The sequence below is a fragment of the Cyrtonyx montezumae genome, unplaced genomic scaffold, assembly GCF_038088225.1.
Source record: "Cyrtonyx montezumae isolate F1298 unplaced genomic scaffold, pur_monq_1.0 scaffold_3, whole genome shotgun sequence".
NCBI classification, from domain to species: Eukaryota; Metazoa; Chordata; class Aves; order Galliformes; family Odontophoridae; genus Cyrtonyx; species Cyrtonyx montezumae.
Genome location: NW_027072034.1, coordinates 136,768,469 through 136,794,549, shown reverse-complemented (window position 1 = coordinate 136,794,549; position 26,081 = coordinate 136,768,469). Strand labels below are relative to the sequence as shown.

The window sequence follows — 26,081 nt, the reverse complement described above, 5'->3', positions numbered from 1 at the left end:
TCTCCAAATCTAAATTTCTTTAGCTGTTTTAACAACTGTAGAGATGATTTTTTTGCCTGCAGCAAAGCCTTTTGTCCTTGAGCAATCTACAATTAGCATTGCTCTCAGCAGACATGAAAGTTTGTTTCTGAAATGAAAGTGGTGATGAAACACAGTACAATATTATCTGCTCATAGTTTGCCTACACACTCTGCCCTCATTATAAATCTTTCATTTATAACACTGTCTCCCAAGAACAACGTTATCTCTCTTATATCAGTTCTGTACCCACACTACCTCTCTTTGAACATCTTAAAATGCTCGGCTTGCAGCGATGGAGATATTACACTCAAGGTAGGGTGGAGTGTGTTTGCAGTCAGTTCTTTTCCTTTCTAGTATTTACACAGCATTCTTTTTAAGGTTGCTACTATTTATGAATCATGTACGCTGACATACATTTTCTGAAATGTTCACAGTGCAGTATTTTGTGGCCTAACCAAACTTTGTAAATGTCATTAAAAATAAACTTTTTTTTAATATAAAAATAGAATACTTTATGTGTTTACACCGACAAACCCAGTTCTATTCTACCCTAACCAAGCTATACAGTAGTATGCACAGAATTCCACAGGAACAGAAACGACATGTGATGCTTGCCCGAAAGCTATAGTACTTCTCTCTAATGAATGAAAGTTTGTTTGTTCTTTGCACTTCTTTCTCTGGGCACAACTTAGAAATAAAAATAGGAATCATAATTCACTGGGTCGTGTGATCCAAGAAAAGATTAGGGGCCGTAAAGGTGTTTGTTTCTTCTTTTGTTCAGATGTCTGAGCTTTTTAGGGCTGCAGTGAAAAAGTGATCAACATTCTTGCTATGGCATTCTCTTAGGTCAGGGCTGGCTGCAACACCTCTGCTCTTTACTCACCTTTGGCAGCAGCTCCACCCAAGGATAGGTGGCACACCTTCAGCTGCTCACTGCCTGACTCATCAGACTGTAGCTCTGTATAGCTGCCAGCCTGCCTGTCTCCTCTTCCTCTCCAGAATAATGCAGCCCATGTTACCGTCTCCCAGCTTAGGTTAGCATTTCACATAGGGAACCTTCGAGTATTCCATCTCTGAGAGCAGTTCCTTCAGTGGAAGTGTTGGAGGCTTTGCATCTTTCTCAGTGAGAGATCTGTGGATTTGGGCTGTTACTCAGATAAATACTTGAATGTTGGAATAAAGTTAACCCTAGGAATGCTTTAAGCTAGATGCTTTTCTGTTCATTTTATGTACCGTCTGACTACACCAGAGGCCTGGCAAGGCTGACATACTTATTTTACTGTGCAGATATTTTACTGTGATGTTGACTTCTGCTATTGATTTTTACCATGGAGCTGGAGCTATTGGCTGCCTATCTTCTGAGAAACTTTGTTGATACAGTGCAAAAAAAAACAAAGTTTGGATACATTTCTAAACTCCTGTAGATTCATAGTTTGTCTTAACTTTCTTGTGTAGAAACCATTCTGCACTGCTCATTATCCCAAAGTACATGCAACAATAATAGTCTTTCCAGCTTCTCTGATTGTTATTCTACATTCTCCTTCATGGCATTAATGATGAATCTTTGCTCTTGGGTCTCAGCACACATGAATGAGAACTAGTGAGAAGTAGCTCTGGTTGGTAGAACATGATGTTTCCATTCGGTTAATTGATGCAGTTGTCCAAATACTTGGAAATTACTGTAATGGTTTACAGAATCCCATGGCCTTAGAAAAAGATGATATCATGTCCTTGTACTAGTGCAACTTGGGCAACAACATAAACATGTGCAACAGTGTTCTCACAAAGACTGGGCAGTAAAAACTAGTGACAAAATGTTTCAGTTTTTGTTCATACAACTAAGGATGGATTTTCCTTTATATTAGACATACTCGTCATGTGTCTACATCCATGTCTGTATTGTCTTGTGAGGATAAAAGAGAAGGATAGGGAGCAACGCACTTCACGTTGACATAAGTAGCATTGACATGAACGTAGTGTTCCCCGATGAAAGTGGAGAAGATTGTTGATATTTTTGAAACAAGTTCAGAAAATGCTGGACGCATCTCAGGTTTTGGATGCCAACATTTCAGCATGACTTCATACCTGCCATCCAAATAAAGGAAGAGTTCAATTATGAAATTATATGAAAAAGAAAAAAAACCACCTCTTCTACCCCACAGTCTCAGTTGCTGTAATATCAGAAGTTACTGCAGTTGCAGAAGGTTTTGCAAACCATTTACTTACAGTGGGTCAGGGCAGTATTCGGGTTGTAGCAGCCTCCTTCCTTGTAATAAGTAAACAGTTATATCAAAAGAATTTACATCAGGATAAGGGGGTGCCCCCCTTGTCATAAGTTCCCATAACAACACGCCAAAGGACCACTGAGAAAAAAAAGAAATAAATAACGAGTGATAGGGTTGGAAAGCTTTACATTCCAGTTTTAGAACATGCTTTGTCTGATATAAACATTCAAACGCCTTAGTTTTTCCCTTTGAAAAGTTATTTTACTGCATTCAGCTTTATTTTAAGTGGGCTAATAAATGCTGCAGGGACTTGAGGAGCCACTTAAGTTAGAGCCAGAGAAACTCAAGTAAATAAATGAAAGAAAATAAGAGCCTATAGGATTGCTACTTAGCTGGTAAAAATTGGCAGACATCCTTTGAGGTTAATGGAGTGCTGCCAATTTACATGATGTGATGATCTGGCTGACTTTGTGTAAATATGTACTAGAAGAGAGGGTGGTGAAAATTCTATGCATCACAGGCTAATTTGGATCTGGATTGCAAAAAGAGCTAAAATACAAGGTGATCCAGCCAACTAATGACTTCACCTTATAATTTGTTCTTTGTAAATGGCCAAGTAGTACCTGAGATTGCTGCAGGCAGACTGTAAGCATTTATAGAGCAAATAAACTCTTTGTGTGACCTATTGCATTTTAAGAGTATCAAAGTTAACCTGCTTGGTCAAGCTTTCTAGATTCCCTCCTACAGCAGGGATAAGCTACAACTTAGTACCTTAGTATACCTTGTAGAGAAATTAAGCTCCTAATTCCTTTCCAAGTCCTAATTTGTTACCAAGTAGTAACAGGTAATCAGGTCACATCTTGCTGCTTTGTGACTGGGACAAATGTCTTTTCTGGATATAAAAACAGTCTTTTACCGTTCCACGAACTAAAGTTAAATTCAGATACAAGTTTTGGTTTGAATTCAGTCTATTCATTAAACTCTAGAAGGTGACAGGAGGGAAATTAAGTGACACAAATATATTTGTACTTTACCACATCTGACTTTGTTGTGAACTTCTGAGTTTGTAAACTTTCTAAAGCCATCCATTTCACTGGCAGTTTTGCTCCTGTTTTATTGTGCACACTGTAGTACTCTTTATCATAGACATCTCTAGCAAGACCAAAATCAGCCACCTTGACAGTGAATTTTTCATCCAACCTGAAGAAATGACAGAAAGTGTTATCTTCATCTGAGCAGACAGCATTTACAATGATGGTTGATTATAATGAGTGACTTGCATTTTCGAGACTGTGAGTCTGGAAGGCAGTATTTTGTCTTGGAACTATTAACTAATATTACCGTGAAACAAAACTTGATACCTATTTAACGACAGTGAATGAATTCAGGAAATTACTAATATTATTTTTATAATAGAATTCAAATTACAGTTCTTTTAAAACAATTACTTTGTAGAAAAAAACTTTGCTAATTGCCTATACATCCTGGCTGGCTGCTACGTCATTTCTTCCGCAGCTATTTCTTCTTCTGTAACCTTAGAAACCTCTCATTTTTATTTCCAAATCAAAATATCACCTCTCTTATTCACTCTCAGTTTGGATAAGGAAGGACCTATCATTATCTCAGTGACTACTCGTATCTAATAATGCAATCCTGTCACTAAGAATGCGTTTGGTGACTGTAATGAGATGAGTACTGGTAAAGAATGGTGGCAGAAGCAGAGTTCTGCTGGGGTTGCAACTCAGTCGTATCACTAGATTTCCACAGCTTTGGTGTTCCTAAGTTTGGAATATATCCTGATAAGCAGTATTATTGACTGAAATCAGATAGAACAGAGGGGCTGGCATGCTTAAACCTATCCTTCATTTTATGTGTTGACCTAGCTACAGCATGTGCCTATTTGGGGGTTTCGTTACAATCACAGAATGGGTGAAGATAGAAGAGACCTCTGAAGATCATCTAGTCCGATTTCCCTTCTCAAAGAGGGGTCAGCTGCTGCAGTTGGTGAAGGACTGTGTCCAATTGAGTTCTGAGTAACTCCAAGGACGGAGACTCCAGAATCTTTCTAGGCAACCTCTGCATGTCTTCAACCACTCTTACAGAAAAAAAGAAAAAAAAGAAAAAAGAAAAAAGAAAAACAAACTCTTTCTTATGTTTAAATGGAATGTCATGTGTTTAGTTTGGGTCTTTTGCCTCTTGGCCTGTCCCTGTGCACCACTGAGAAGAATCTGGCACCAGCTTCACCATGTCAGGCATTTATATGTATGGATGACCCCCATCACCACCTGAGCCTTCTCTTCTCCAGGCTAAACAATGCCAGCTGTCTCAGCTTTCTCGTGTAGCATTTCTCTCTCTTGAACTTTATGATATTTCTGTCTGGCCAATTCTCTAGTCTGTTGAGGTTTCTCTGAATAGCACAGAACAATCTGCTGTATTTACTGATGTAGTAATTAAGCTAATATCAGTGAAGAGAGTAGAAGGCAAGTTTGATGGGTTGGCAGGAGAGTTGCTATGCCATCGCTGTTTCCCGCATCACTTCTAGAATAGTCAAGTATTCATGGGGATGGCATTTGCATCCTGACTTCCTTTATGATGGACTTTGCCAATGTAAAAGAAGCTTTGTTTATGGATGCTGAATTGCTCAAGTCTCCTGGAGAATGCAGGTCTTCATTCCTTCATCTTCCTCTCATGCAGTAGCAGCTCTCCAGGCTCTGCAGTGCTGAGCCATTTACAAGAACAAAAGCAGCCATTCAGTTGGCAGTACGAGATACACTGGCAATATGAGAGCTGTTTCCTCTTCCCATAAGAAAGAGGAAGTAAGTCAGAGGGAAGTGTCCTGTTGCTATGCTTTAAACTTGCATTATATGAATTAAGACTTTTATCCAGTAATGTCATTCCTTAGTTCTTAGAAAGGCTGAACATCACGTTGATTGATGCTTACTTGCTCTTAAAAAAAAAACAACAAAAAAACCCAGCAGCTGCAAAAAAATGTTCCTTTCCAGAGGCCATTCAAATGCATAAGCACGCAGACTTTGAAAATGCACAAGAAATCTGATACCATAGGTAAAAAAACCTTTTTGCAGACAGAGCTCTAAATTATCACATATTAAAAAAAACCAAACAAACAACCTCTAACATTTAATGCTGTATCTCATTAGTTTGCAGCATAGGTGATGAATCAGCAAAATACTATTGGCAACTACTGTATCAGTTAGACGTTGTGTGAACTGAACTGTCTGGCTACATGGAGACTAGTAAGATTCTTTGCATACTCAATTTTAAATGTAAATTTGTGTGCACAATTGAGCCAAATTAAGCTCATACTCATATAATGAAAAATTACTGTCAAGAAGTCTCGCTGATGTTTCTCTGTGTTCCTGTTTTTCTCACCAAGTTCCTACTGCTAGGTGCGGCAGAGGAGACCTACTGCTTCTGAAGAGGTTGGGTGGAAGCACAGCAAGTTGAGACAACAGCAGTAGAACTTCCCTTAGGTGATGCTGTTTAAATTCTCAAGCCAATGATTTTGAGAGACTTCACTTTCACCTCAACTTTTCTTATTTCCCACACTCAAAAAGCTTATGTGTAAGGAGTGAGTCCTTAGCAAGCTGAGTAGCTCAGCAGTATATGAGACAAACAGCATAATTGCGGAGCAGTGAAAAGATCTAGTCTGAAAAAGGAGAGTCCTGGAAACTTCTATTTACCTCATCTCTCTGCCTTACACAAAAGAGTATGATAATGTGGCTGGAAATAGATGCTTGTACTTACATACAGTTTCTTGCTGCCAAGTCTCTGTGGACAAACTTTTTGCTTGCAAGGTATTTCATCCCTTTTGCAACCTGAAGGCCAAATCCAATTAAATCTTTAACTGTTGGATTCTGTAAAATATAAACATTTGTAATACAGTGAATGCAGAAAACTGAATAGTGGACTGTTATTTTTTTTTCTGTGATTTTCAGTTTCTGACTCAGGTATCTTGCCACCAGAATGAGCAAGGTAAGTTGGTGCTTATAATAAAATGGCCTAAGTTTAGGTGAAGTTCTTGCATCCAGTGAGGAAACGCTTGAGGAAATGAAAAGAACCGACACACTCCAAAGAGTGGACTTTGCAGCATAAGTAGCATGACTCGTGTTGGGAAGTGGAATGATGTGCAGAAACTTCAGCATCACAGCTGATACACAAAATTCACATAGGCATATCAGTTCACATTTATGAACTTAGAGTAACAACGTGTAACTCAGTGGAAGATGCTAACGGTGAGCTTCGAGCTCATCAGCTGCGAATGTCCAAAAAAAAAGAATCTTTTCTGGGGCAAAGTAAGTGCAAGCTCTCATCAGTATGATGCTAAGGAAAAGGTGGATGACACCTTAGCAGCTTTCAGGGAAATACTTCCTGCAGGCTGCTGGGTTACAGCACACTGGTGAGACCTTACAGAAATAAATATAAAAATAAACCTATAATTCTTTTATCCAACAACACGACTTGTTATGGAAAAGTAAGGTCCAACAGATTATTGTTCCATACCATTTCCTTCTCTGCAACAATCCTATTCAACTGTGGTTACTGTAAAGCTTTTCACAGACAAGATCTCTAGTGCTTGTAGAATGAAGTATGTTTGAAAGGGAAGAAGCACTTACCATATAAAGCTTAACTCCTCCAACAATTTTCAAAATGCCTTTTTGTTTCTGTTTTTTTTTCTTAATTCCTGGCTATGAGGAGTCAAGGGCAAAGTCCCATTGACTCAGGAGCCACTTTATATTGTCCAGGAATTGTGAAGTGGGTGAACAGTACAGTATAAGGAGGGCTTATATTACCAGAGGCAAGACCTGTGGTAACATTCTTTCTCCCATACTTGAGGGAAAGCAGTGAGGCCTGTATGAGAAAACTAAGGAATTAAAATTAAGAAAATCTCTGATAAGAGAGTAGTCAGTATAACAATTATTGGTTTACTCTCTTAAAATAATAAGAAAAAAAAATTGCTATCAGGATTGTGACACTCTCTAGCTGTCTGCGAATATCCATTACCTAGAAGTTGGAAGAGCAGATGGTGACAACTGACACAGCTGTACTGAAGTCAATGGAGACATGCAAGTTTAAACCAGCAGATGGTTGGGCCCCTTCATTTGAATCTCATAAAGACATTTGTTTATGAAGAGGCTTATGGATGGGAAATGAGAAATACTTATTACTGATAATTTCTGGGAAACACTGCAGAAAGGAATTTGAGGGGGAAGGGAAGGAGTGGCAGTGCTGTGGTTGGGCTTGCTGCCAGCGTAGGCAAGTGCCAAAGGTTAAGGTGTAGTAACAGCAGCAAGTTACGTACGTCATGTAATTATCAACCTGTAGTGTTGGGGCAGGGTGTGGCTAGACTTGTATTACTGTTTCGTTGACATCACTGTGTACTTACATGAGTCTCATTTCTAATGAAGTTTCGAAGGTCTCCATGTTTCATGTATGGAAGGACCACTAAGGGGGATCCTTCATTGGGTAAACAGATTCCCAGAAGCGACAGAACATTGGGATGAGTGAAATCTTTCATGATTATTCCTTCTTTCAGAAACTGAGCTACTTCTTCCAGGTCTGTAATCCCTAAGAAATTCAGCAATAAAATGAAATAATTAAAAAAAACCCTACAGTTCATTTCTGCACAGCGTGTCATTGCACAACTGAAACTGATAATGAGAAGCTACAAATATGCTCCTCACCTCCCACATTGCAACTATGCTATGTGCATAGTTTTTCGTACAATGACCAAATGTACTGCTTTTAATTCAAAATTTTAATTAATTAATCTCCTTTTCTTAGTTTGAGTTGAATAACAACATTTCAGTAAAGCTTTTATTAAATCCTGTTATAGTGTCTTCCTGATTTTCCAGCATCTTTGCCTGCTGCTTAGCAATTCAACTTCCAAAAGCAAATCTTAAGGAGTCGGTAGAATAAAAAATGACACTATATTTCCCTAATTGTAATCTGAAGTCATTGGAGCTGCCCTACAGATCAATTTAATCCAGTTGCAACTGAGAATTTTTATTTGTGGAAGTACACTTCACTGCAATTGATTAGTTCATCTCAGTTGTCTTTGGAATTAAGGTAATGTCTCACTATCAAACATGTAACTCACTATTCAGTGACTTCACAGCGCAGTGAATTTTCCTGCCATCATTATCCAGCAGCGTTCCATGGTACACACACCCAAAATGTCCTGTGTAAAAAATGAGCAAGATTAGCTTTAGTAAAACTAGCCTTCTGTTATTTTCCATTGGGTAGCAATTAAACTTTAAGAAAGTGATCACACTTTATTTCTGTCCAGTTTGCAACACTTGTAACAGGAACTAACACATAAAACAGTCATTACATAAAGCCATCATTACACAAATGAAAACTCTATTTGCAACATAATTGATATTTCTTGTCCTAGATGAAGTATATGAATAATGACAATGCTGGCATCACCACTGCTTCATATTCTTAATGACCATGCATACAAAAAACGTCAGCCCATTCCCACCACTCTGACCCATTGGATATATGTTGAATGGGGGCACTGAAAGGTGCAAGGCAGTTAGAAGGAGCTGATGCGACCACAGCAGCAGTTGCTCCCAGTGGTCTGTACACCCATGCTATCTGGCCTACCGACCTACACAGCTGTACTGTCTCTTCAGTGGTAATTTGAATGAGGCACTGTGGGTTTATAATCTTTCTAATCTTGTTATTTCGTGGAAAATGTTGAGTGTTGGAAGTGGTGTGTTGGTCATGAAAGGCTTGGGAGTCACTCTACAGATCACAGGTTAGCCACATCACAAGGAGGCAGTCTACTATTTCTGCCATAGTCTCATTCCTATTGCAGAGTATTACTAAAAATGATGAGCACAATTTGCCTTCTTGCTGACAGTCTATGCAGTGAAATAAGCTGGCAGGGACATATAAACCCTTCCTGAACCTGTGTTTTTCTGTCAAGAAATGGAATAGTTTGCGGAATGGAAAGACCTACTGTGAGGGAAACAGAGAACTTCAAGCTTCAGGCACATCCATTAAATAATCCAGATTGAATTATACATACAATGGTGATTTTCCTTCATAGATGTACTATTTAATGGGTACTTTTAAAACATTAATATTTGCAGTCAGAAAATATTTTTGTGTGTGTGTATGTGCAAGTTCTTCAGAGAGAACAAGATTAATTCTACTAGGTTCCAGCCATAAGTTCTGGTCGGAGCCCAACTGGCTTTGATTTTGGCTTCGGGTAAAATTAATATAAAGTTTGTTTTATAAAAGCAACTCAAATCCCATCAGACCACATCATGTTTGGAGTCTGGGCACAAGTCCTAAAGCTTGGATTGGGTGTGTCTGAAACATTTTTGGGTTTGGCCCATTTCTAGTTATGGAGGTGAAAATTAAAACAGGTTAATTATGTTGGTGTCATTCCTGATATTTTTCAGCATTCAAAAATGGGAAATTACTTGGCCTTCTCTGAAACAAGAAAGAGAAGCAAAAGGCCCACCCTTGCTTTGGGGATGGTGAAGTGTAATACATGGAAGGGAAACACACTGTGTGTTTGATTTGTGGCTATGTTCCTGTGGAAATGACATTAGGAATATCATTTATAGCTATTTTTTTTAAATCAGGATTCTGATACTCCAAAACAGATCTCTTGTGTGTGATCTGTAGAAGTATTGAAAATCCTATTTCCACTTGGTTTATTTGTAGGTACTTGACAGTATAGATTTTAATAATTATCGTTAACAGAAATAATGACTTGGGTTATGAATGTGAGAGAGAACTCACTCAAGAAGATGTAAAGAAATAAGGGTGATAGGAAGAAAATAGAAAAATGGAATACTTACTCAACCTGTTGTTGGGATGAGAGAGGAACGGAGGGGAAGAGAGAGACTTGAGTAAAAGGAAACAGTGGGATTTCCAAAGCTGGGGGAAACTTGTGGAGGACAAGAAGGTGTGTGCATTCACCTGGCCCATGGGGACTTTCATCGAATGCACTGTGTGACTGAGGGGATTTCAGTGTCGTGTGTGACTGAGGGGATTTCATTGTCATGTAGCAATTCCGCCAGCTCTCAGGCTATGAGTTTAAGACTCACTGATGCCTCCTCCTTGCCATCCCCTTACATTTAGTCACGTGCCTTTGGCTTGTACAATATTCTGCTGTAGCTTCGCTCCTTCTATGCAGCCTCATAGGTCATACTGAGCTTTTTGGTGCCTGGAAGAAGGCAAGAGTGAGGCAGCTTAGGGGTGTCAGCAAGTCTCTTGAGTTCAAAGGAATCTCATTAAGTGTCAGGCTCCTTCCCCTTTCTGCTGTCTTCTACAAATCATCAAGCACACAACCCTTCACCTGACTTGATAATGAGAGCCCCCTTGCTTGTCCTCTTGATTTGTCGAACAGGATGCTATGCTGCCAGAGGAAAAATCTTCACAAACTCCCATTTAGATGCCTATTTTGCAATGGTTTATGATTACAGAATGTGCAAAAAGAGCAGTTTACAAGGCAACAATCGCAGTACTCACCTCTTCCTATGACTTCGCTGAAATGTACAATCAGGCTATCAGCACCAATAACAACGTGCTGGACTTCTTTGACCAGGTCAGGATTTAAGGCACTGATGTCGATGTGGACATTAGTTTGAAGAAGAGGACTGGCTAAATCTGAGTCCCCACTGGACAAAATTGGGGAGAGGTCAGAGTGAGGATATTGGGCAGGTCTGCACGATCCATTCTGAGACATGCTTGGAAACTGATCTGCAAGGTGAACATAAACTATTATAGTACTTTCAGGCTTCTCCCTAGAAAAATGAAAGGCTTTGTTTCACTGATAAGCAAGGGTTTGACTTTATCATTTCAAAGTAGCTTGCTTTTGCAAAAGATTTTGTCACAGAGGAAAATGAAAATAAGCACTGCAAATCTGCCAGACTGCAGGGAAACCATGTCACTGGGGAGCTATGCTTGTCTCAGCTCTACTTTTATGAAAGTAAATGGACAAACTTTCCACTTTTATAAAGGGATAGAGCAAGATCTTGTCACTTCTTGCCAAGTGTAGTTCACAGATTTTCTAGTAACTGTGAGTAACTGGAATAAAATGGGAAAAAATGACAAGAGATGGGGGAGGAGGAAGTAGTGAACAATTAACAACACGAAACCTTTTACTATTGTCATGTTTTAATTTGGTAGGTAACTCTACTTTTCATGCAGGTTTCCAAACTGCTGGTGACTAGCTATATTTATCCATTGGTAAATATTCAACCAGGGAAATGCCTAGAGGTGATTCATATCCTGTAGCTCCTGAAGATAATACAGTTGGTGCTACTCATGAAAATAACATGAGCCAGCTGATTTAAAATAGGAGAAATTAATATGTTTCAGTCAAGGAAGAAGTATTTATTTGAGAAAATTATTTTTGTCAACATTGTGTCCAAGTATGTTAAACTGCTTTTGTTTAAAGAATTTTTTCCTGGCATTCTGTGTAATGGAATCAAGGAAATAAGTTTAATTTACACTAATTTCAGCTTGGAATGATTCCAGTGGAATATGTGAAGAAAATTTAGCACAGGGTCAAAAAGAAAAAAAAAGGAATAAATTTACCAACAGAAATTATCAGATATTTTATTGCACAGACATGGTTGATGTATTTATGTTAAAACCTGGGAGGTTTTCATAGTGCTGTTACCACAATGAAAAAAAGCACTGCTCTACCTAGAAGCAAAACCAAAAACTTTTCCATTTACAAGCCCCAATTATGTCACCAAAAGCAAGTATCTATTTAATAGTCATTGTAAAATTAGCTATGGTTGTGAATTAATTTTTATAGCTTCTACATGTGAGTGTGCTTGTCTTAAAATGTTCTTGTCATTTTATTCTTTTATGGTAACTGAAGAGTATGCCCTCGTGGCAATATTCAGTGAACAAACCTCCTTCCCAGATGCATTCTCTGTGGTACTTCGCCAGTGCACAGTGGCCCTGGGATCACTGCATATTTACCTTCTATTAAGGATCTTTGCACAGTCTCGTTTCTTGTACCACCTTCCCTTCTAACACTGGCACAGACTTTCCTTTTCCTTCAGGAATCTTTCAGTCTAGAAGCTTCCTGTGCCAGCTGTCAGCAGCAAATATAAAATCAGAAAGGAAGCTGGAAACTGGCCTGGCTGCTAAAAAAAAATCTGTGATATTTCAAATATCTTAATAAGTAGATCCTAACAGTTTAATCTGTTTAATGGCAACCAGTGGACACGGACTCCACACATCTTAAAGGACATGTTCACTCTGATGTGGTGTAGTAAGAGCAGTAGAGTTCTCTTCTGGAGAATGTCCACTCAGAGACAGTGTTACATAGTACAGAAATGTAATTAGCACAGAATTAATCTTCCCTCATACTGCTAGACCTGCAAGGGAAAACTGTGGTTTCTGAGCTTGGCATCCTAGCACACATGGATCTCCACATGAACTGTGACATTCTACACAGCCCTTTATCTTAAAATTTAAACTGAACATTTCTAGGTGATACAACTTGCCATTTTATAGAAGGGCGATGAACAGACCAAAGAATATCAATTTATGGAAGTTTCATTTCCCATTTGAGCTGACAGATCTGCTTTACAATGGCTGTGTAAAGTCTTTGTTACACACTGAAACTAAACCACTCACTAAAATTGTCTTTTTAGTCTCGATTTGATTGTAGCGTGACAAAAATCATGATAATACAAAATCATTATATCCATTAGCTCCTAATTAATTGTGGAACATGCTTACAGTGAGCTTCTTCTAATAGTATCTTATTAAAGTCCTGAAACCGAAGTTAACTAGAAGTAAAAATTCTTTTCACCTTAATCTTCAGAAGCACCTGAGAAGCTCAGTTCAGACAGTAAACCCATGAACACATGATAATCTCATGCAATGAGGACACAGTCAAATAGCCCAAATGGCTGTAATCTGAAGGCAGAGGAAAAGCAAGGTGCATAAAATGGCATCATCTGTACAAACTTGTATTGGAGACATACCTTCTAGGAATGTTGATCTGTAGTCTACAGATTCACTGGAGACCATTTCTGTTGTTGGACTGACACTCCTTGCACTCACCAGCCTGTCCAGGTGAGGAGTGTGCACTCTGCCATCATAGCGCACCAGGTCACTTCCCAGATCTGAATGGGAAGGAGAAAGAAATATTGTAACACACTCATGTTTACTGAATGCTAACATAAATTTTAGTTCTTTGTTTAATTTTAGATGTTCCCCTCTGCTGGAAAGAAGGTCAGGTTGTGTCTGAGGCAAATACAGGCAGGATCCGAACTTCAACTGTTTTAATCGGACAAGATTTGATGTAATGTGTTAATGTCCCGTTCTTGGCCATACCGAAAGATCCAAGGGAGATCTGAAGCCTCTGGGACAGCTTCATGACTGGACTGTGATACCACAGACCAAAATCTGGTTATATAGCAGCTCCCTCTTCCTTCCCCCTTATATAGTGCAGCAGTTTCCACTGGAAGGAAACTCAGACACGGGCCAGAAAGGAGGCAATCTTTGACCTAGTTCCTGATTTGAGCGAGCAGGAGGCTGATACACTGCAGTGCTCTGTCTTGCACAGCCTAGGCTCAGCATGAGGGACTTACAGGGACATTGGATGAAGCTGAAGTACATTTGGTTCCAGGTGCATCATCTACTTGCCCCCTCTTCTAAGGCTGACTGGGGAAAAGAAGTTACCATGTCTCCCTGATAGCTCAGAATTTCCTCCTTCAGGCACAGCGTGGCCCTTCACCCAGCTCAGGCAACAGCCAGTGGTTGAAATGCAGCTAAACATTGGACTAGATTGTGAAACTTCAGCTGACAGGTTATGGAGGGGCATTGCACAGCACTTAATCAGAGCATAATTTAATGTTTTTTAAAAAAATCTAAGGAATAGCAACTGTAGGATTGATTGGATTGATGGATTTACTATTATAGACCTTTAATTTGTTTCTTCTTCCTTCTCCAGAGGAAAAATACCAAAAAGATAAAAATTAAAACTGATGTTGAAACAACTCCAGCAATCAGTCCTGTGAAATTCTGATCTTGCCGGATCAGCACTTTCCCAATAACTGTTGATAAAACTTCTTGTTTCCACTGGAAAACAAACAAACAAACAAACAAAAAGAAATAGAAGTAAGGAAAATAGTAAGAAATAGATTATTAGCACTGAAATATAAACTGATACATTCTGTATGAAATACATAGTGATTTCATGATGCTCTACTGAGATAAGACACTGGCAGTGCAGAAGTGATTTTATTGGTTTCTGTGAAATTAGATCTGTGTTTATGATACATGACTTGCCTTCAGGAGCTCTGGTGAGGACACAGCTAAGTGTGTGCCACACGCTACACACACACACACGGCATAACAGGGTTATGTTGCTGTCAGATGCTAATTGACAATACTAAATTCATATATTTACTCAATTGTATGGGCCTATGGATACATGAGCTGAGATATACACTTAAAAAAAAAAAAGCCCAAATGTCTTTGATATGTGCCCTTCTGGCATAACCAATCTGTAACATCAAATTGTCTCTCTGTTGACAGCATGCCTGCATTTTAGTTCCCAAGGTCACGTGAGCCTGTCCCTTGCCAGCTTCTAGCTTGTCGACAGTTTAAAGAAACAAAACAAAACAAAACAACAACCCCCCGAATCAAGAACTGAACAAAACACCAAGCAGCTAACAGGGAAAAACTGTTTCAGATCACACGGCACTAGCTCAGTCAGTTGGAATGCATTTGGCCATCTTTTCTCCTCCTCCTGTGGAATTCATTCCTCTGGGTACTGTAATGATGGATTTGCCCGTCAAAAGAGCAAATTTTCTTGTTCGCTGGGCAGACTTCAATTTCTGAGGCTCCTTGCCAGTAAACAAGCAGAAACCTTATTTAACCCCTTTGTGTTGTACTCTTTTCTACATGTGGAATACATGTCACACGTATCTGCTGCTTAGAGGTTATGGCCTACTGTCACGTAGTAGAACAGATTGAATGAAACTGACTATGTAAAATTACAGATAGGTACAGAATGTAAAATGTGGGCAAACATTACATGAAAATAGGCATTTACAAATGTGGGAAACAGATCTGCCAGAAGGGAGCTGCACCTCATTCTGCCGTTCGTCTGATATGCCCAGGATGATTTTTTACTTTTCAAAGCAAATTTATATTAAAATAAGTCAACATTTAGTGTATTAATCAAGTAAATGAATGATTACTCTTAACTTAGATTGTAGTAACACATACAAATACCATTCAGAAGAGAGAGTCTCATTGAGACGAGTCCCATAAAAGCATAGAACACAAAGATGGCCCCTGCTCCTAGGAGCTTACACAGACTTTGATCCTGGTCAAACTTAGATAACTGTTAATATTTCCACTGTTTCCAGTGAGTCGGAGTCCATGCCCAGCAAATTTAATTTGTTAAAATGTAACTCCCCCTCCCCTGTGATTTTACATATTTATAGTTTTAAAAAATCAGCAATTTTGGAAGATGTTTGTCCTATTCTATGAATCAGTAGATCAAAACAGTCTACAGATCAAATCTGCAGTAGAATTCTGAATGACTCTAGTGAGACCACATTTACAATGAAGATGAAACTCAAACATTTGTTCTCAGTGTCTGCATCTTGCAAAACTACTGAATCTAAACAGAAAAAATATTTCAGAAATGATCTAATCCTATTGACTGTATCACAGGTTCGGGTTTTTTTGGAAAAAAAAGGCTTGTGATCTCCTAAGAAAACCAACTCCATTACAGTTTCTTGTTCTTTCCCACATGGTATCTCTTGTCTTTGGATTAAGAACTAGCATTTTACTTATGTGGTTCTTAGTTTAGGTTCTGCTCTGTGCCTGAGGCTCCAAAAAGTCTCTGTACAAACAGGCAATGGCAATAACAATGATAATATTTCATTTAAAATAGTTGATGTTATTTGAATTTCTATCTCAGACAAACAGATTGACATAGAGATTTCTTTGAAAATACAGGATTAGACTTGTATTTGAAGCTTGTAAATTCAATAGTGTCACTGGGATTGATAATAGGTGGCACTGATATCGCACGTGCAGTGTAGCAGCCTCACCTCTATATTTAGCTCACTGTTGGATTTCAGGAGATCGCTTGGTACTGTGCACAAAATTGTTTCCGACTGCAAGAGCAGGTTTTCACAGCTTTTATTTCCAACTTTTAGCACCTCTCCTTTAACAGCTTCTGAATCAATATAATTTCCCTTGGGAAAAAAAAAAGATCAATTTAGTATTACATAACATCCTCATAAAATTAAGGAGAAGGGCTTTTATTACTTCAGAAAATGCTCTTCATGAAAAAAAAAAAATTGGAAAATAAAACAGACTAATACAAGTTTACATTGACCAGTTGATACATATATATATATCAGATTTATTCATGTAAATAGGAATTTGTCTGACAGGCCAGTGATGGGGGGAAAATAATGTTAAAAGATAAAATCTCCTATCACTACTACTCACACAGACCATAAGAACTTCTTAAAATGCAGACGTCTGAGGAATAATTTCTGGTGGCCCTATTCAGATTTTTGCATAATTTTCACAAGACAGAAAGCATTTTGTGATCCTGTTGTTTATACAGAAAACGAACGTTATATTATCCACAAACTAAAGGCATCTCAAATATTTTGTAAGTGATTATGGCCGAGGGAGTGAAGCTCTCAGAAAGGAGTGAGTGAATTATGATAATAAAAAATGCACAAATCTGTTAAAATCACGTTCCACAGACCAAAGAGGAACAAACCCTGTTAAAGATGACAGCATGAAAAGTCATTCCCTACACAGAAAATCTGCCTTCACATCCTAGACTTGGATGAAATATTATTCCTTCTGGTATTGTGATAGTGGTGTCCAAAGACCAAGGTCAGGATCTTTTGTGCTTAGGACTACATTGGTATTTAGGAAGCTACAGTTCTGCCCTGACCCATTTACAGTCCAGCTTAAGATAAGATGAAAGGACAAGCATGTTATGAGGGAGTAAGAGGGGAGAAGGGAAGATGGGGAGTAACAGTAATACAGTCTGTTGATGTGGGCTGGGCTGGGAGTTTTTCATGAGACCGGAGGAAAGAGTCATGCCTGACACTGCTGTGAGGCCTCATCTACTGAAAAGAAAACAAGAATCCCATTCTGAAGAGCAAAATAAATGTTACCTTGGAAAATGTTTTTTTAAGTCTGCTGCAGAAAGAGGTTGACCCTTGGAGAAATTGTAATAAAAATAAAGGAGAGCCAGTTTAATGACCTCTTTGGACTGGCAAAGCCATACCCCAGGTTAGTGCTTTTTAATTGCTGGCCAAAAAAGTCCATTTTGCTCTTTTTTTCTCTACCTACTTGGAGCTACTCTGTTTAGTGCTTAATATTCAGTGGGCTAGGCATTGACTGGTGGTTTAGTGCTTATTAGTCTGGAAACTTACTGTAGATTGAGAGCCACTGGAGTTCAAATCTTTTCTTTGAATCATTTACCTCAAAGGACCTGAACTTGGGTCTTCCAGGTTCAGGACAAATGTATTGTTGCAGAGAATGTGGATGAGTGGCCTCTCTTTTACTTCTGCACCAGATCTTAAAAAATTTCTTCCACCAAAACTGATGATTAGCCAAAGGAAATGACATTTCCCAATGTGGTCCTTAGTCAACAATGAAGACAGCAGTTTTTACTTATTATCATTACCATTATATTATCATTTATATATTATAGGTTAAAAAATTTTAAGTATAGTATCTGTCTATACTAAGAGTATTAAGTAGTATAGTGTTTTTTTCTTCAAAGAAACACAGAATTTAAATATAACTTTAACAAAAGTATGAAACTGACTGCAGTAAGAACTAGGAAACAATATTTCCTATTTTTAAATGCGTACTGCCTCCTCCTTGCTGAGTAATGTCTATGCGTGCAAGCTGAAGAAGCTAATTACTTGTCTATGTAGCTGTCACAATCTGAGAGACTACTGCACAACTTTAGAGGCAGCGGAACAATTGGAGTGAAAGCTGTAGAAAAACTCCAAACTGCAGTGTGGAAGTTTTGAGATTGGTGTCAGGATAACTTTTTAGATTCTTAAGCAGAGCAGATTAATTTGGGAGGAATGAGGAGTTACTGCAACTGTAGAGCGTTCACTTAGGTTTCCTCAGGAACATTTCCATTGCACGCTCTTCATCTAGACATCAGGAGAAACACAACGTTCTATGAGATGTGGAAGAAGTTGAAAAATAGAATGATCTGTAAATTGTCAAGAAAAGTTTCTTAAGAATATCAAGAATGTGTCGGACTGAACTAGGAATAGACTAGATGACTTAGTAAATCTTGCCCTACTGTTTTACAACAGGTGTGGCAGAGAACATCCAAGATCTCAAATGTGATGTGTAACATGAATATTGTGCTGCTTATTTTTCTAGTGAAATATTTATAAATACCTATTAGTCATCTAGGCCTAGACCTCTTATGGAAGCATGCAGAGACCTGGCACTGGCTTGGTGCGTCAGCACAACTCTTGCCTTTGCAAGTCATGTGCAGCTCAGGCAACGGCCAGAAGAAGCAAAAGAGAAGAACTGACACAGAAGTAAAGCAAGGCACCTTCCCCACCAGTGCCTGTCCTGCTTGCACCACTACTCCACACTTGGGCAGAGGCAAGCTGTGAAAGAGCTGCTGCAGCCCTCAGAGAGGGAGTGTAGTGGTCTGGTACACAGTCCCAAAACTTTGGGTTTCCTTTAGCACTTTAAAACCCTTCCTGCATCAAGAAGCTGTTGAAGAACATTCTCAGGAGTCTCCAAAGCGATGTCCATGGTAGAGTTAGGGCATATTTCCCCTTGGCAAATACGGGCTGCCAAATGATACAGATAGGGGTTATCCTGTCTTTGCAGTGTGTTCTTGCTATCAGTATCCAAGGAGAGGCTGTTTTCTTGCCACGACTTCCATTGAAAGTTCCCAACTGCTCTAAGCAGACTGAATGAAGGACCTAGTCCTCTGAAAAGCTCTCAATTTCTTCCTGGTCCAAATCAGTGGTTCCTGTGGGAGGCTGTGTGCAGAGTCTTCAGCAGATTCTGTTTTCACTTTTCCCCAGCAGCAAGTTTTTCCTACTCTGTGAGCTTCCTGTATTGGCAGGAGATGGGAGCACTTCTAAAGTAACGTCCCTGTGGTGTTGAAGCAATGAAGTGCCTCAAGCCGCCCTGCTGTGACTGCTCTGACCGGGGCATGGTGGGCACCGAGAGACTTCAAAGTGTCACATACTTGGCAGAAGAAGACAGTGATGATGTGGGTCCTTAAGAGATGGGGTAGTGTGGAAGACAAAAGGACTGGCACTGAAGACAAGTAAAACTGGCATTTACTGTGCACAGTGCCCTGACTGTATTTTAGACAGAAGACTTAATGTTTTCTTGCATGTAACATTTTCTTACAAAAACATCTTTTGGTCATCAGGGGAAACCAAACAGCACCTTTCAATTGGGACCCACCATCATTTGATGGAAGTTAATATGTCACAGTAGATTAGTCTGATTGAAATACTTGTGATAAAAGATCTGTCCTCCTCTCTGAAACTAATTAAGAGAAAGATAAAAGAACTTTGGTTTGGTAGAACAGCCTGTTCACTGAAGCAAGCTGCCATTTAATTTCATGCTGAGCTTGCTTAATTACCGCACAAAATATGACCATGAGGCATGTAAACTTGTATGTGTGTATTTTTGTATGTGGGTACAGGGCGAGGGAAAAGTGTTGGCAATATGGCTTGTAATGATCTTTTGGCCCCCTAATATAATTTCTGAAAGCTGCCTCACTGTTTTGATAGAAGCATCCCACTATAACTAATTCTATTTAGAGGAGGATGTTAAACTGGGCCCTGTTCATGCTTTGTTGCAGAGACCAGCTTTCACCAATGCCATTCTTCAGTTGGTTGCTGGGAAATAATCAGGGCATTAGGCTTAGGTAGAGATTTGCCTTATCTGCCTTTGCTAAAGGTGACATCAATACTACAAAATTGTTACTCTGGTCAGTAGTCAGGGGGACAGTTCTCAGCCAGCCTTCCTCATCTGAGTGGCTTCTTCCTGATAATAAATAGCACCAGGAAGTTCTCCTTAAAGGAGAAAAAAAGATCCAAGGGCAAAAGAAGACAGTTAAACAAACAAACAAACAAACAAACAAAAAAACACCTGATTTTTTACCTAAGTTCTTGGAAAGATTATGAAATAATTAATCCTGGAAGCATTTCCAGGCAGATGAACCTTATTGCACTCTACCACTTCCTGAAGGGGGGTTGTGGTGAGGAGGGGGTGGGCCTCTTCTCCCTGATAAATAACGACAGGACGAGAGGGAATGGCCACAAGTTGCGCCGGGGAAGATTTAGATAGTAGGGATAGTGATAGGAGGATGGTTGGACTAGATGATCTTATAGGTCCTTTCCAACCTTATGAACTTATGAACTTATGAACTTATGAGAAGGCAGCTGGGGATAGCCAGAACAGGCTTCTCAAAGGTAGATTTTTCCTGAGTGGCCAGTTAGCCCCCTCTGAGGAGGTGACTGGCTCTGTAGATGAAATGAGAGCACTTGAATACATTTACCTTGCTTTCAGCAAGATTTGCAACGCAATCTCTCCTAGTACGGAAAACAAATTCACTTAATACAGGCTGGATGAGTGGACTATAGATCAGGTAAAAAAAACGTAAATGTACCATCAACTTGAAGATTACAATTCTAACAAGTGGCATTTTTCAAGGGCTGATGCTGAGACCAGTACTGTTTAAAATATTCATCATCAACCTGGACAAAAAGACAGCTCAGCACATACTGCAGCAACAGCATGTACTTGAGATGGAAGGAGGTGATTGTTCTCCTCCACTCTGCACTTGCAAGGGCCACACCTGAATAATTGTGTTGAGTGTTTGTCCACACAGTAAAAGAGAAATAATGAAAAACTGAGAGAAGTGCAGAGGGCTGCTGAGATAGAAGAAGGCTGAAGCACAGGATGCACAAAGTGAGGCTAGGGGAGCAGATTTTTTTTCTGAACTGTAAAATCTCCATCCTTGGAGAATTTCAAAATTAATCTGGACAAAGCCATAAGTAACCTGACCTGCTTTTAAACTTAGCACCACTTTGATCAAGGGAGTTAGACTATGAAGACCTCCAGAGGTTCCTTCCAATCTAAATTATTCTATGATTCTTCTTAAATTAGTCTTCTTTCTTTCCAATTGGTGGATATGTGTGACCTGGAAACAACTGGAAACTGCTGCTGTTGCCGCAAAGAGGCACTGAGCCATACAGAAGATATGCATTCCCAGCTCTCTGTTAATCTGCACACCAGCACTCTTTTATAGTGTGTCTCTATGAACAAGCAAACATTTAGTCTGCAGTGAGGAAGGGGTGATCGGGTGACCAGGAATTCCAAGTAGAAAACCAGAACAACAAAAAACCCTAGACTGATTATTCTTTGGAATTTGCACAAAACACTTTGTGGTGTCAGATAATGTTAGAGAGTTTGACTGGGACCCAGCATGACAAACAGAATCCCTGAGGTAAGCACTTCTGCTTTTCTGCAGCCTAGAAGTTGTCTCATTGCACCATCTTAGAGTCAAAAACCTCAAGGCTCCCAGATTTCATGGCTGTATAGGGAAAGAGTTTTGACTTAAAAGAGCGAAGGAGCAGGTATATGTAAAGGGAGATTCTCTTCTCTACAAGTTTCACTGTGCCATCTAAATTATAAATATTTTTTGGAAATGAAATGTACATAATAAATTTTCATACACAAGCGTTGTAAGTTAGTATTCCCTATATTTTTAACCTGTTTCTTTTTGGCATTTTGAATCAGAAAAGTATCAAATTTCAGGAAATCAGATTTACAAATTAATTTAACATTCTCTGCAGCACTCTTGTACAAAGAAGAATGTGCCTGTGAGGGCCCCAGATTCCTGAGAGATAGTCCTCAGTGCCCACTAGGCTATTTTCAGTGCTCTTTTAACCAGCACTCAGTCTTAACTTAGCATTTTTCATGCATCCATAAATATTTAGGCTACATTGGTGGCCAATCTTGAGTGACTGTGCACAGACCAGAATTTCCCTCAGCTTTAGAGAGCCCAAACTTCTGGGACACTTCTTAAAGGTAACCCCACACCATCCACTAGGAAAAACACAAAGCTGCATGGCAGTCAGAGCCGGGATACACACAGATATACACTTCAAGTTCTGGGCTGCTGGCCATGTTTAATCCTAGACCGGTGACGCAGTCTGTAGCAGTCACATTCCACTATAGTCGTCTCACTCACTGCTCAGAAGTTGGGGAAAGCCCCTCTTCCTCTCCACCTGATGTCAGCAACCACCCTGGAATGCCTTTGGTTTCACCTCTTTATCTCTAAAGTAGTGACAATTTGGTGTTTGGATGAAAGCAGTACCAAACATACTGATCTCTCTTCCTCTCTGCTTTTATTTCCTTGGGGCTTCCTCTAATTTATCAACATGTCTGTTCCACAGTACAGTGCTGATGCACACTTCACAAATTTCAGGGCAGGTATGAAAACTTCCACTGAAAAAATAATAATTCAAAAACTTAGTTCAGCATTTCTTACCTTAATTTCCAGAACGTTTGGGTTGCTCCTTGAGATGAACACTGGCTTTTCAAAATGTTTAAATACCGGATTATTTACGTAATCAAAATCGAAGTATAGAGAGCTGACACCATCAAAAACAAAGAACACTTTGGTTACAAAGGGTGGTTGAAGATTGAAGGCTTTCAGGGAAGGAGTTGTACAGCAGATTATCTCTGAGCTTGAGCGGTGGCTACACGCCTGTAGGAAAGAAAGGAAGAATTGGAGTAAGTATGTGCACAGGAAATAACTGATGAACATAGCTGTTGTTTAACAATACACACATATTGAAAAAATAAACACCAGAAGTCTCGTTCTTCTTTAACCAAAGCAAAATCCTGATCAAGGCTACTCAGCATTTGTTTAGAGTGGGGAGAAGGGTGTAAAAACTCAGTGGTGTTTGCACTCTTGTTGAGGAAATGTTCGAGTAAACAAGCTTCCTGGCCTGATTGTTCACAGCACTTTTAAAGTAAATATTTTGAAGATAATTAGTGGAAAATGATTTCCAATGCCAAAGACCATCAGGAGGCTACCCTTTCACTGGGCTGTATGAGGACACAAAGCAGCCATAACTCAAATATCCAGCCCATGTCAGAGTGAACACAACATGGATTTCTCTGCCTTTTATCCTTCCAAAGCAACAGCGAGGGACCAGAGGAGAAGTTAAAAATAAGGCGAAAGCATCTGACTGAAACAGTGGAAAATAAAAGTAAAGCACTGTTTATTCATGGCGTAGCTGAGCTGCATTTTTTCCAGAAAGTTGTCAGGGACTCTCTGAGAAAGTGCTTTAAAGTCAAAACCATTGTGGGAATTGGCCTATGAAAGTTCAGCAACTTGTATCTTCTTCCTAAAACCGCGTGTGTAGGAACCCAGCAGTGTGGCATTTGGTGCTTAGAACACAAGAAAGTCCCTCTGGGTAGTGTTGACAGCAGGATATGCTTCATGCTGTATATCCCTGGATGAGTGTGGATGAAGGGTTCGCTCCTCAGTGAGATGTGGAAGCTGTCTGACAACACATGTAAAGCAGCATTTTCCCTTCACTCTGCACTTATTCCATTAATGGTGTGCAATGCTTCTCAGGGGAAAGATGAAACTCATGCTCCAGAAGACCTGCTAGGGAGCACACTGTGCCCTGGAGCTGTGAATCTGAGTAAGATGCGTGGCCAGGGTGCTTCCATCCATCCAGTAGCACCTTGACACAGGTTTCTTGAGACAGACAAGATGGATCAGTGTCCTTCTTAAAAGGATTTGTGTGTTGAAAGCAAGGCAGCCTGATCTGAAGCTGAGTCTGGTCAATTTGCAGGGATAGCATGAATCCTTGCAGGTGGGATTCACCCAGACTGCAGGCAGTTCTCTAAATTCCCTTGATAGACAGCAGAGAAGGGGTTCCTCTGATTTGTTTTAGACAACTTTAAATAGATGAGGAGCACTCCTGAAGGATCATCTTCTCTCTCTTGACTTTAGAGGTTTCTAGATAACCAATTTGAATGTATTGTCAACAGCACATCTACAGGTATCAATGGGAAGCATGGTGGGTGCTGGGCAGCAACACACACATTGCAAAGAGGCTCTTTTGTGATCGTGTTGTATTCTCCCTTCATTGTGCCTCCCCTTCATGCCACCTGCAGTGGATATGGTTGAAGGACTTCTGGCACAGAGTTGCTTCAGCTCCACAGTACCTTTGTATGAGCCTTGTATAAGTAGTTCTCTGTACACTGTGCTCTGAAAGCAGTCATTACATTGTTCTGCATTTTAAATAGAGTGGCTGACATGTGGCCCAGTAACAATGGGGCTTATATACCAGTCATCATAAATCTTACATTTGACCTACATGATATTTCCCTGTAAAAAACACAGTGCTGTTGAAAACCTTTGTGCATCGAGGGAGGGTCAATATACATGTATTTTCTGTTTTGTTTTGCGAATTAAATTGTATTCCCATTTTAAAATGCTGTCTGAGGAAGCTGTGAAATTGGTTTACATTTTTCTCTAATATGCTAAATTAATGCAACGTAAATTTGCTTTGTTTCCAATCAGTGACATAAAATTTCAAGCTGTATCAATTATGTACTCATATTAACTTGAAAAGTAAGATTAAATTAGATAACTGCAAATCAGCGTTTTTTCTTATCACCATAGCAATTCTGTTTCTTTGCATAATATTATGGAATCTGCCCAGAAGAACACGTTTGGTGTTCTGAGCATTAGACATTTGGAGCTCTACTACAAGGTTGATATATCTGTGAGCTGTGGCTTTTGTGCTCAGTTAAGGAAGCCAGTGTAGCTCTCAGTAACACCAGGGGAACATGCACCCATGTGACTAACAGCCCGTGTAGATTCCTAATGCAGGAATTGTTGTTTGCCCCACATAACAACAAGGTGATGTATGGGACACAAGTCAAAGGAGAACTTCCCTCTGTTTTCTTACAGTATCAGAGAATTCTTGTTCTTTCTCTTTTGAATGCCTTGCTATAGATCATTTACCACATCTCATGCTTTGTTATATCACATGGATCTAGAAATTAATTTGAATCAGTATTGTAATAATAAGATGCATCATTAATATAATGTGTGACCGAGTTGGATTTTTCCATGATGTATGAATATTCGTAAAGTTATACGTCATCCTGTGTCAATTCTAAAAAGACATTACAAATATCTATCTATAATTATAAAACCAATTATGTCCTAGGTAATCATTATATTTATTTGATTAATGTAAATTCATTAGACTTTTTATCTACTGTAGAGCAGTGATGTCTGTTAAATGAATAGCAGTGGTATTCATAACTTTGTTTGTGGCTATCTATTAGAATCAGATACTTTACTTTATCAGGCTGGTCTCTGAAGAGGATGCTTTCAGAGAATGATAAAAATCTAATAATACTCTTTGGAGGGGATGCAATGTGACTGATTGGTAAGGTCAAGAAAAATCTTATTTGCAGTGCCCTTATTGGTACATGATTTGACATGACATTTTTACCTTGAAATTGGTTTTAGCAATTGAAGAATATGATGGTTTAGTTTTCAAGAAATATTGGATTGAGGATCTATAAGAAAAAAACAAATTCAATCTATTGCCTACTCAATTAAGATACTGCCTATCACCCAGCACCTTTAACTGTTATTTAATTAGGCTTTAGAGTACATTCACTTTAAAAGCTAAATCTGTGTTCTTCCTATGACTATAATCTACATTTGAAGATGGTAAGTAGGAAAAGATATAAAAATTATGAAGCATT

At 39.2% G+C, this 26,081-nt stretch overlaps 1 protein-coding gene across 1 annotated transcript in view; it reads right to left on the bottom strand.

Moving 5' to 3' along the window:
- Window positions 1–781: 781 nt before the first annotated feature.
- MET (MET proto-oncogene, receptor tyrosine kinase) overlaps window positions 782–26,081 on the bottom strand; it is a 69,108-nt gene continuing 43,808 nt past the window's right edge. The window contains exons 10-20 of the mRNA XM_065743479.1: window positions 22,822–23,040; window positions 16,334–16,480; window positions 14,186–14,342; window positions 13,244–13,384; window positions 10,761–10,991; window positions 8,365–8,445; window positions 7,651–7,832; window positions 6,012–6,121; window positions 3,281–3,446; window positions 2,248–2,384; window positions 782–2,106 (exon numbers count right to left, since the gene is read on the bottom strand). Of these exons, the coding sequence (XP_065599551.1) occupies window positions 1,896–2,106; window positions 2,248–2,384; window positions 3,281–3,446; window positions 6,012–6,121; window positions 7,651–7,832; window positions 8,365–8,445; window positions 10,761–10,991; window positions 13,244–13,384; window positions 14,186–14,342; window positions 16,334–16,480; window positions 22,822–23,040 (1,782 nt within the window). The 3' untranslated portion in view covers window positions 782–1,895. The remainder of the gene's footprint in view (window positions 2,107–2,247; window positions 2,385–3,280; window positions 3,447–6,011; window positions 6,122–7,650; window positions 7,833–8,364; window positions 8,446–10,760; window positions 10,992–13,243; window positions 13,385–14,185; window positions 14,343–16,333; window positions 16,481–22,821; window positions 23,041–26,081) is intronic.